The following is a 13,604-nucleotide window of genomic DNA, read 5'->3' on the forward strand; positions in this document are numbered from 1 at the left end:
ATTCAGACTGGCAATGAATTCTGTATGATGTTTAAATACATTATGAAAGAAGTGGTGTCCATTTAAATTGGCAACTAATCATGTTTGGTGTTTAATACATTATGAAAGAAGTTGTGTCCATTTAAACTGGCAACAAATCATGTTTGGTGTTTAAATACATTATGAAGGAAGTGGTGTCCATATAAGTTGGCAACAAATCACGTTTGGTGTTTAAACACATTATGAAAGAACTGGTGTCCATTTAAATTAGCAACAAATCATGTTTGGTGTTTAAATACATTTTGAAAGAAGAGGGGTCCATTTAAATGGCAACAAATTCTGTAGGATGTACAATACATTATAATGGAAGTGGAGTCTATTTAAATTGGCAATGAAGCCCTTTTGGTTCTTGAGAAATTCAAACAGACCTCTTTATTTATTGAAATGATAAAAAAATAAGTCACATAAATCCAGTATAACATATCTTCATGGCTAGACTGTGATTATTGTTCTGCAGTTTTAAGACCAATGCCTTAATGGGAATGCACCTAATATCAAAGAACATATGGAAAAAAGAAGCAGGTTACATGCTTACTAATAATTTGTCAAACTGCAAACAAAGATCCTGATCTGCCATAGCATAATGCACCTACAGATCATCATCTATTTTTGTTTGTTCTACTGATTACTCCTAACAAACTTCACATCCCTTGATCTGCCAGCACATTATGCAATGGCAGATCTGGGTCTGTAAAGTTTGCAGCTGGACTCAACTTATAAGCAATTATACAAGGTGTGCATGATATTTTGGTTGCTTGGTGCACTATTACACTTCAATCAGAGCCATAACATTTAAAACTACCTAGTGGTACAGGGGACACTTTTCTTATCTCACATGGTTGCTGATGGCACACATCAGGCACTGCATGTCTTGCATTCATCAACAACTGCTATTTTTATAATCTTTTCAGAAAACAATAAACAATTTTTTTTAAACAAAATCTGTCACGTCGTATGCAGACAAAAAGAACTTCAAAATCTGTACAAGTGATGATGATTTTCTACCAAATATAGCCATCATTACCAAAAATAATAAACACTACAATTGACTTCGTCCTCAAAACTACTTACTAGAATTTCACCAACTTAAGAGAAAGCATCGAGGCATGAAGACCTATCAAACTAAAAATGATGATGCTTTGCCACTGAATATTGCTGCCGTTACAAAATGTATATAAACCATTAAATGATTTTTTTTCATTCAAAATCCCTTAAAAGAATCTGAACAAATTTGAAAGAATGTGTCCTGCAGTACAGAGCTTTTAAATTTGTAACGTTATGCCAGTATGTCACCATAATGAAAAAAAAAAACATGAAAAACTTTAAATTACTTCTCAAAACTTATGAACAGAACTTGAGCATTTCAGAAATTATCATGACCTTCCATGTTTAGTACAATTCGTACTTTGTTTAAATCATCTGATGTCAAATTTGGCTGCCATTGCTAAATAAATTTGAAAAAAACTTTTATATCAATTTTTCTAAGACTGCTGACTTGAACCAAATTTGAGTGAAAGTGTTATGACAGAGAACTTCATGTTTGCACAATGTAATGCTAATTCACCATTAAATATGGCCACCAATGCTAAAGAATAAAGAACTTTAAAAGACTCTTCTCCAAAACTGCTGAACAGAATTTGATCACAATTGACAGAAAACAAGAGCTTTAAAATTCAATCAAATATGACCTCCACAAAAAATACTTGAAATGACTCCTTTTTCAATAGCACTGAATAGAATCTGACCAACTAGATGGAAAACATCCTGGCGTGAAGACCTTCCACGACAGTACAAATGATGGCAATCCACTATCAAATATCACCACCAATGCTAATAGAAAAACATTTATATGACTTCTTTCCAAAACAGATAAAGTGAATGTGATCAAATCTGGCAGACAGCATATTGTCATCATGATCAGCGTGAGTGGTCAAGTTCATACAAACCCAAAAGTGAGGAGAAAAAAAATAATCATTTAAATTTTTTTATCAAACATAATCCACAGCTGAGCAGATTTTGCCCAACTCACAATTAAAGCATCCTGGTATTAGAGTTTTCCAATACTGGACCAATTTTCTGGTGTGCCATCAAGTATGGCTGAAAATAGTAACACTCGAGAATCCTTGAAACAAGTTTTTATTATAGCATACAAGATCAACAACACTGGAATAAATTGCAACAGAAGGCATCCTAATGACAAAGATGTCAGCTAGATGAGCAGTTTTGAGTTTTGGAGAAGGCTGGGGTCTCAATCTATTTTGCTTCCTAAATAATTTGGGGGGATGCTGGGGACTCGATCTATAATGCTTCCTAAATAATTTTAAGATGTTTTTACCCACAACATTTTTGTTTCTCCCCTGCCTTCAGTTGGTGTAATAGTTAGTAATGTATTTTTATACTTTTACAAAAGTATAAATAGAGGTGTCCAAAGAAGCAGTGATATGAGCAATTAATCAATACATGTGGAAAGGTTAAATGTATATAATTTATGATAGTTTACAACAAGCAGCTGAATGGCATATACTCTATTACAGTAAACAGATACTGTAATTACATTTAAAGCAATTATGATCGATTACAGCATGTAGCTGAAATACAGATACTGTAATTACATTTACAGCAATTATGACCGATTACAGCATGTAGCTGAAAGGCAGATACTGTATTTAATTTTACTGCACATCACAAATGCGAAACTTATTTTTTGAAAGCTATCAGTTTGTATTAGTACACACAGTATTAGTCAAATTTTAGGATAGTAATTGGTCCATATCTGACATGGACTGTCCTTTTCATCATGTTTCATTTGAAGACAGTTAATGAAAGAAAAGAATTTCAATGCAAAACAAGGTGACAGTTACTTATGAAGCGGGCCATGTAAATGGGTATGTAATGCCCTTGGAATAGTCTCTAGATTTACTGGGTGGATATGACCCTGTTCCTTAGACAGTTCACACCCAGTAATGCTATTGCCTCTTTATAAGTAATGATCATTACAGTCTATAGTACACATCCAAGTACAAACTGAGTAGATTAAATGATGTACTGGCAGAATGTAGTATAGGCTCGAATTCTTGTACAACCATTTCAACCTGGCATAAGATGTAACATGACACATCAGCTGTAATCAAATATCAGAATTGCACGTGGTAGATGAGTTAGTTTTGTCCTTGTTCTTATAATTCCACAAGTATTTCAGAGAAAATCCCATACTGATATAATTATCTTCAAGGAGAAGAAGCAATAAGGGCTGTTCCATTAAAACACATGGAATCCAGGGAAGGAACGTTTAAAATGGGGTACTTGCCCAAAGATGTAATTTAGAACTTTCTCATCATTTTAATATAAAACTCTGTAAAATCAAAGTACCCCGACATTATTGTTTTAAAAACTGCCTTCCCTGGGTACCATATATGTTTAAATGAAAAGCTCTAACAAGATTTCCAACATCCCATACTGAAATTCTGTGGTTACCATTTTTATTCTGCATCAACCACACATTTTTAGTGAAATGTGGATATAACCATCAATTCAGGAGAGGTAGCTATAACAAGGTTTTCAAGATGGCTGGATGTCAGATCAGCATCACTCTCCTTCAGGGCTGACTACATATCATAATAAATGAAAACCCCATGCTGACATAACAATTCAGTCATAAGAAGTAGTGATAACAAGGTTTTCAAGATTGTGCTGTGTCAGCTATAATGGATGTCTGATCAGCATTATTTTCAGTTAAGACAAACAAGACATGGGATGAATGTGGATGGAAGCTTTCCTAGCAATCCTCCAAGTAGTTTTGGAGAATAGTAATAATAACCTTGTGGTAACAGAAAGATGGACAATGGACACCAAGCTGTCTATGACCAGTAGTCATAAAAATGAAACAATATTTCATTAATGTCAAAGAAGAAACCACCCATAATGGCGCTATCTGAATGAACTATGTTATTTATACAATTATCTGTTAATATTCTACATGCATACTGAATAAGATCATAACATACAAAATAATTTAACAATAATTTAATTCCAAAACAATAAATATTACACTGAATTATTGCAGCAATTGAAAAGAATCTTCTTGTTATTGTTGTGGGGCTTAACGCCATTTTTCAGCACACGATAGGCTATATATGGCGGCCAGTATTAATGGTGGATGAAGAACCTGGGAAAACCCCGGAAAGAACCACCGACCCACGAGAAGCTACTGGCAAGCTTTCTCACATACCCACATTGGCTGAATCCGAGACTCTAACCACCGCAGACACAGGTGAGATGGCAGTGATCCATAATGGAAAGCGCTTTAGACCACTCAGCCACTTGATGATACACACTGTTAGCATAGAAGGCAATGGCCCATTTCGAAATAAAACAAATACTTCCCCAAATTAAAAATGATAACAAACAAGGGAAACATAAAATATCAATTATTTTTAGCAGGAATGGCAGCCAATGCAAAAACTGACCATTTTTACCACAAATTATCCCAGTTGCTTGCAAACATGGTTGATCTGAGCTGGAATTTCCACCTCTATCTACAGATGTCTGCAATAAATGATACTTCTGACTGGAATTTCCACCTCTATCTACAGATGCCTGCAATAAATGATACTTCTGACTGGAATTTCCACCTCTATCTACAGATGTCTGCAAAAACTGATAATTCTGACTGAAATTTCCACCTCAACAGATGTCTGCGCTAAATGATACTTCTGACTGAAATTGACATTCATTTACATGCTCAAAATGATTGAACTCCCATGTTATCAAGGTCTGTAGTTATCATTTTTAATAATGGTTAAGTACTTTTTTCAAATACCTGGAAGGGTCTAAGGACTGTTCCATTAAAACATACATAATGCCCAGGGAAGGCAATCTTTATAAAAATATATGCCAGGGTACTTTGATTTCACAGAATTCATATTAAAATGAGAAGTAAATTCTAAACTACATCTATGGGTGAGTACCCCACTTTAAAAGTGCATTCCCTGGGTCCCATTTATGTTTTGATGGAACAACCCTAACTATAAAACCTTGTTGACATGGACTTTAAATTGTCCTTTAATTTAATAAAAGAATTGCCAAATTTCATTGTAGAAATACATGTAAATTAGCATTTATGTTCTTCATATAATATTTTCATTTCATTTAAGTGCCATATTAATTCATCTAATAGCTACTTATGTTTTCAGCCTTGTTTTTACATGTGTCATATAAGGACACTGCATATAAGAACAATGCATTCTTATTTGGAAATGTTAACAGACTGTAGTAAATGGTATGCACTGAATCAAATAGCAGGCATTATCTGGAAACCATGTTACTATGAGAATCTCACATTATCTGTCAAGGTGGACAATGTGTGGTTATACCAATTTATTCTTATACTGGATTTCACCTTCAAAATATGACTAAGAGAGTATACTGTTACCCAATTATTCTTTTAAACTTTAACGATACTCATATTTGCTCCATTGCATGATATGGGATCAGTTCGTAGCCTCAACCATGTCACAGTTATGAAATAGTAGCAAGGTAGACAAAAGTTTGCAATGAGTTGGCATTGCACTGACAATTTTCAAATGTTTAAAATTGCTCCTCAAAGATTAACAAAAAGAAAATTTTAGTCTTAGAAAATGTATATTTAATCCACATTTAAAGTAAAAATGCATTTAATACATGTTAGATGTATGACATTCAAGGTAAATTATTCATATATCCAGGTTCTCAATGCCTGTCTATATGTCCGAGCTAGGAAGCTCTACTGTGAGCGAAACAAACCTTACATGCTCATGGTCAGTTAACTCTCTTGAAACATCTGTCATCTAGCATCGGGTAGCCTATAAAGTAGGATTGTAATCCAAGAGCTAGCATAATGCACACACTGAACACAGCCCTGATCTGTCAGTAGATTATACTTTATCAGATCTAAGTCTACCCTAGTCATATTTGGTTGTGTTATACATCAACAGAAACACTATGTGCTCAACTATACAATTAATGAATTCTTGCATAATTGAACAATTTATGATCTAAGAAGTCACTCCATTGGTTTTTAAGGAAGAATGTTAACTTTACTGAATAATTATGTGAGCTCTTACTTTTCATGTACAGTACAAAACAATGGTAATGGAATGGAATTTGACTGAGAACTCCTATATATATGTGTGGAAAACAATAAAGGCTCTGATCATCAAATATTTTCTTGTAATATCAGGAGTCTATTAAATTCATTGCATTTTTCTTTGCACTAAGATACACCTAAACTGGCACAATCATTACAAAAATAAAAATGTAATCCAGTTACCTGGTTAAAGTATGTATAAATAAATTCCAAGAAGTAACTGTAAATGTTCATAAATAAAAAAAAATTCCATATCAAGGGCCAAAGATAAATACATGCATAAGAATGTTTAGCGTTGTAACAATTAACATCAGCTTAAACATAGAAAGTTAAAGAAAACATTGTTTAACATCATCATATTAAGGAATCATTTGGGATTGGGAACAAGTTAGGTACCACACTTTCCCTACAAACAAAGGTACTTCACATACAGTATCTACTCACAAGGCAAGTTCAACTGCAAACTGTAGAGACCACGTTTTGCTGGAGCATAGTTTGCTGGCAGATCTGGGTCTGTACATTTTGGCAAGAGTAACCAGCAGAATAAACAATAAAGACCTTGGTCTACTGACATAAATAATATCATCTGCATTATAAAGAACTGCAGAAAATTGAAATTTTGAGCTGTTCAAGATTTTCTTAAAGACATCAGACAATGGTCATCATCAAATGAATGTAAATGCTTTTTGTTTTCACAGTACATATGCAAATGTTATTTTAATACATCAAGCTTATTAAATTATTGCACTTATGGTCATCTTTTATTTCTCAACTTGTTATTACACTTATGGTCATCTTTTATTTCTCAACTTGTTGTTATTACACTTATGGTCATCTTTTATATTTCAACTTGTTGATTTTCTTGATATATCTTCCTATCCATGCAAATGATTTGTTATAATACTTGCCCATTATTATCTGTTACAAACATATGCATGTATTTCATTTTGATCCCTCTCTCTATCCCTCAACCTCATGTTTTATGTTAAGTGACTTGTATGTTGAAATCATAGACATTTCCACAAATAGTAATATGAAAATACACATAAATTTACAATAAAGAATTTCATTGTCTATAAACATTTTATCATATATGTACATACACATGTTTATATAAAAGAAAAATGTAAAATCCCTGATGTTTTAAAATGGAAAAAATGTAAACTCTCTCACTCTCTCTCTCCACAGTCAATTGTATGTCTTTGTTCTTTTTAGCTAAATATGACGATTACCTCCAAAATAAACTGTCTTTAAATAAATCTGTAATTCCATCAAAATATGTGGTATTCTTTGTTTTTTTTCTTTCTTGTTCATATATGTCTCTTGTTTGCAAACATTATTGAATACTTTCCTGTTTATCCAAAATTCGCATACAAAATAACTATTGACCTGCTCTAAATGCATTTCTTTCAAGTATTCAGTTTTTCTTTTCCACAACACGATGCTACATAGCAAATATTCTTCAATTACAGCACAGTGATGAAATGATTTCTGATCAAGCATCCATGTCCTAGGCTTCAAGCAAAGATAGAAAAATCTTTTCCGCTTCTCTGATACCACTTAGAAATGCCCCTGTCACAGACTGTGGAAACTGGCGATGAGTTGCCTGAAGAAAAGAAGATATTGTGAGACATAAATACAACTAAAAATCATGTTACTTAAAATTATATGTAAATCTAGAAGAAATGTTCCATGAATGTCAACACCATATTGCAAGAGATTTTAAAGACATTTTGAAGGATTATTTTTTTTTAAAGATTTAGCCGTATTAAGGTTATATCAAGTTGTTGTTAGTGTTGGGTTTAAGGCCATTTTTCAGTATCAATGGTGGAGGAAGAACCCAGGAAAACCCCAGAAAAAAACACCAATCCATGAGGACCTACTGGCAAGCTTTCTCTCAAATGGGCATTGGCCAAACCTGAGACTCAAACCATGTAGACAGGTGAGATGGCAATCATCCATTACAGCACTTTAGACCACTCAGCCACTCAGGGCCCCAGTCTCAAAAGTTACCACTTTAAACACGGTCACTTCTGTGGCTCTGAAATCACCAAAATATAACTGACCAAAATCCACCTTTAAACAAAATTACCAGACTTACATTCAAAACACCTACAATCCACCAGGTCTTTAAAAGAAAGAAAAAAAAAAGAAAAAAATACAGTATTGGGAATACTGATGGCTTTGAGAGTTGAGTCGATACTAATTTACATAAGGTATAATGGAAGAACTTAACTCCAGCAGTATTTCTATTCATGGTCGACAGTGCTGTCATGAATATACTGCCAAAAAATAATCTTGACAGTATTTTCTAAATTTTCTTTTCTTTACATGTTATAAAAGAATTTATATTAAAATTTAAAAACATCATTGACAGAATTAATTACTGACTGTAGCCATTTCCTTTTAAAACCATTTTTATTATTATTTCAGGTACTGATATCAATGTAAAACATCAAGGGGAGATAACTAATATTAGGGCTACAAATTGACATAAAGACCATTAGAATTATGCTTTGTTAGTACTTTTAGTAAAACCATATAATTTTGGAGCATTATTAGTAACACTATATCTGGAAAAAAAGAATGGACAATATGCCATAAGCAAAAGTCAAAAGAAATCTTTCCCAAATTAGAAAAATAAGGATTCCTCTGAACGCTATCTCCTCTATGCATAAGGTTATGATGTATACCCAACAGTATCCTACCCACATAAATATCAACACAAACTTTAATGGGCCTGTGTCTACTCAAAAAAGATATGTTTTGTTAGCATTATGCATGTGTGTGTGTGTGTGTTTCTCCCTTTGGTAGTTTTACGATATCAGCAGTATTTATTAGCCTCGATTTTATCATTTCAACATTTCACACAGCAAAACAGACAAAATAAACCAATCATGTTATGTCAAAATAAGGCAATTTCATCTAATTTTAAATTTTCTCATGTCCTCCCTTTCCACAGTGCCAACTTTTGCTTAAATTATCTCTGTTCGTAAAGCTTTGTATGAATGATTTTAGGAGGTACTCTATAACAGTGTCCAGAATGGCTTCCGAGCAATGATGCAGCTTTCCTCAACAAAAAAAATTGCAAAAGCAGCATTTCCTGAAAATCCACGCCTGATCAAACATGGTAGGATTATTTCATATGACATGCCCAACCAATAGCTCCCATAATAATGGTGTCACATCCACACCAAGCATGTTTTTAAATTACTTGTCCACGATTGTCAAGCCAATTTTGAGCAAATTTCATGTATCTTTTACACAAATGTATGCCAGATGAGCAGTGTAAGGCACACTTTTGCATCTTTCATTCTCTTGCAGAGGTATTTTATTTCTGTTTACAAAAGGAATTTAGTTTTTGTGCGTAACTTTCTCAATGTTACCTTTTTCAAGCTTTTCTTTAAATGTTTTATTTTAACTGCAGAAAGGATGGTTAGAATTAATGCAACAAATACTCTTCAGTCTGCCTCTAAAATATAAATTTGTTCTATTATTTTGTACATGCTTAAACATGTAATCTCTTCTGAGCCTCAAAACAGGGAGAAACCACTTCTCTCCCCAGACAAAATAAGGTGAAGAAAGAGAACATCCTAGTGCTTCAAAACAGAAACAAGTCACAAATCTCTTTAGAAAAAATAAGGTGAAGACCATCCAAGTGCCTCCAAACTGGAAGAAGTCACTTCTCTCCAGACTAAACAGGGTGAAGTAAGAGTCCATGCAAAAACATTAAAACAAAAGGCCATTTCTCCCTCCAGACAAATAATGGCAGAGTGAGAGGACATTCTAGAGCAGAGGTCTCAAACTGAAACCACCCCGAGGGCCGCATGAGTGCATTTTTGATGGCCCAAGGGCTGCATCACCGTTGACACTTTGTGATTCCAATCATTTTGCAGGCCACGTGTTTGAGACCCCTGTCCCAGACCCTTAAAATGGAGAAGTCATTTCTCTCTCCAGACAAAACAAGACTTAATCAGAGACCATTCTACAGCCTCAAAACTTGCAGAAGTAACTTCTTCCTCCAGATAAAATAAGGCAAAGTGAGATACCATCAAGTATGAAGTGACTATTGTTTTGTCTATGAAGTCTTTGTGTCAATAACATGCATAATTGATTTTAGTGACATTGATATGATATTCAAGAATTTAACTGCAAAATTATGTTTGTTAAAAATTGATTATAATGAAATATTATTTTAAAAACTTTTAAAGATTGATTGAGTAGAATGAAAAATGTCTGAGGAAAGTGAATAAACCAGTGGCAATTTCAGTGTCTTTGTGCATAACTGTGTGAAACACAGAGACAGTGACAAGTTTATATTATGCATGGCAGACATTTTATGACCCCATATCAAAACGATTAGACATGAGTGTAACAGAGATGAAAATTCAAATTTGCTATGAACATTTTAGTTCTTGTAAAAAAACAAGTGACATGAAAACTTGTTTCTTAAATACTTTTATTTATTCATGATATACGAAAATATGGACAAAAGGACTCGTAGCTATTTTAGGTAAATGTCTTCATTAATAATACAAGCTTAGGTCCATCTCAATGTATTATTATTTTCTTTGACTAAGGGTTCTCAGCATCATGATCGACACATCTCATAATCAGCTGTTGATCACTGCAGCATCCTCATCACTGAAATAGCAAACAGTACCTAAATTTGATATAAAATATATTGCATTTAAAGTTCACAAGAATGAAAGAAACTTTTAACATATGCTTTATGTTGACTGGGAATTGATTATACACTATCATATAATGTTATAAAAATGAAAAACATTTCTATTTAACTGATTTTAACATTTGAACTTAAAATGAATGACACCATGATGATAATTTTCACATCAATTAAGCATGGTCATAATTAAAAATGTATTTTTATCATCATAATAGCAGTACGACACATGAAATCATGATAGTATATCACATGCGATGTCATGATAGTAGTATATAATGCAAAATCATGACAGTATATCACACATGTGAACTTACGATAGTATATAACGTGAAATCATATTATAAATCACACATGTGAAATCATGACAGTATATCACACATGTGAAATCATCTTAGTAGTATATAACATGTGTGAACTCATATAACATGAAATCATATTTTATATCACACATGTGAAATCATGACAGTAATCACACATGTGAAATCATCTTAGTAGTATATAACGTGTGAGCTCATGATAGTATATAAGTGAAATCATATTATATATCACACATGTGAAATCATGACAGTAATCACACATGTGAAATCATCTTAGTAGTATATAACATGTGTGAACTCATATAACATGAAATCATATTTTATATCACACACGTGAAATCATGACAGGATATCACACGTGTGAAATCATCTTAGTAGTATATAACATGTGTGAGCTCATGATAGTATATAAGTGAAATCATATTATATATCACACATGTGAAATCATGACAGTATATCACACATGTGAAATCATCTTAGTAGTATATCACACATGTGAACTCATGATAGTATATAATGTGAAATCATATTATATATCACACATGTGAAATCTTGATATATATCACACATGTGAAATCATCTTAGTAGTATATAACATGTGTGAACTCATATAACATGAAATCATATTTTATATCACACATGTGAAATCATGACAGTATATCACACATGTGAAATCATCTTAGTAGTATATAACGTGTGAGCTCATGATAGTATATAAGTGAAATCATATTATATATCACACATGTGAAATCATGACAGTATATCACATGTGAAATCATCTTAGTAGTATATAACGTGTGAGCTCATGATGGTATATAAGTGAAATCATATTATATATCACACATGTGAAATCATGACAGTATATCACACATGTGAAATCATCTTAGTAGTATATAACATGTGTGAACTCATATAACGTGAAATCATATTTTATATCACACATGTGAAATCATGACAGTAATCACACATGTGAAATCATCTTAGTAGTATATAACGTGTGAGCTCATGATAGTATATAAGTGAAATCATATTATATATCACACATGTGAAATCATGACAGTATATCACATGTGAAATCATCTTAGTAGTATATAACGTGTTAGCTCATGATAGTATATAAGTGAAATCATATTATATATCACACATGAGAAATCTTGATATATATCACACATGTGAAATCATCTTAGTAGTATATAACCTGTGTGAAATAAAAATAGTATATCGCAAATGTGAAATCACGATATATGTCACACATGTGAAATCATGACAGTATATCACACATGTGTGAAATCAAGATAAATATTACACATGTGAAATCATGACAGTATATCACACATGTGTGAAATCAAGATAGTAGCATATCACACATGTGAAATGATATAGTGGATCTCAAATGATTTAATAATAAACTTATGAAACAAGTTGAAATATGTTTGACTTTTGCAACCCTAAGTGAGCAAAAGCTGCACACTATTCAATGAGTTTCATAAATTTAATATTGAATTATTACCCATTTGAGATTCTTTTTACCACTGTTTTTATATGTGAAAATTATTTAGATAAAAAGAAGAATCAGTAATTTTGTTCATTCTGATAGATGCTGCACTTCCTGTTGTGCATAAAAATAGCCCCAAACAATGCTGACTAGTAAAAGTAGATTATACTTTTTTTCACAAACAATAAATCTATGAACAAGTGTCCATCCAAATAAACAGAACATCTTACAAAAACAAGATCATTTTCCAACATTTAATGTCCAATACGTGTCATGTCACATTATTTGACATGGTACACAGTACCAGTCAGAGTAGGCCTACAATACATAATCCATGCTTGCCCAAAATATCACTTTCACAATTAAACATTAGGTTGTTGCAATATTCATGTGAAATGAGAATTTGTGGATGCAGAAATTCCCATATTTACTGTGACTTGATATTTGCAGTATTTGATTTGGAAGAATGTACAGAAGATGTGAGGAAATTTCTTCCTGAGTTGGATTTGCATCACATATTTACTGCCTAAAAATGTTGTGGTTACATAAAGTTCTGTCAGTTGGGAGACTGTTTTATGTCCACATTCTTCTGTGAACAGAGGTAGTTTCTTTCTACTTCTGTAAGTTAATATTTAAACCATGCTTGTATATAGTGTGGAGTCTATGTTACAGGTTTACTGCCTCCACTCGACTCTCACCCCATACACATGCTTGTATATAGTGCGAAGTCTATGTTACAGGTATACCGCCTCCACTTGACCCTCACCCCATGCACATGCAATCCACTGAGCAATAGTTTTACTTCTTGTTGTTGTCCTTGTCTTGGGGTTTTACTCCATTTTTAATATGATGATATTGTTTTACATGACATAACAAACCCCTGTGGGGGGTCAATTGGCCATATTCAGACAGATGAGACCATTTTCCCCACAATTCCCTTTC

At 33.0% G+C, this 13,604-nt stretch overlaps 1 protein-coding gene across 1 annotated transcript in view; it reads right to left on the reverse strand.

The window, feature by feature from the left end:
• Window positions 1-4,005: 4,005 nt before the first annotated feature.
• The window catches only part of LOC149783241 (lysine-specific histone demethylase 2-like), an 86,815-nt gene continuing 77,216 nt past the window's right edge, over window positions 4,006-13,604 (reverse strand). Inside the window, exon 20 of the mRNA XM_089931447.1 lies at window positions 4,006-7,769. Coding sequence (XP_089787573.1) covers window positions 7,674-7,769 — 96 coding nt within the window. The 3' untranslated portion in view covers window positions 4,006-7,673. The remainder of the gene's footprint in view (window positions 7,770-13,604) is intronic.

Source organism: Sinohyriopsis cumingii, chromosome 14, assembly GCF_028554795.1.
Source record: "Sinohyriopsis cumingii isolate HCF-2022 chromosome 14, ASM2855479v2, whole genome shotgun sequence".
Taxonomy (NCBI): Eukaryota; Metazoa; Mollusca; class Bivalvia; order Unionida; family Unionidae; genus Sinohyriopsis; species Sinohyriopsis cumingii.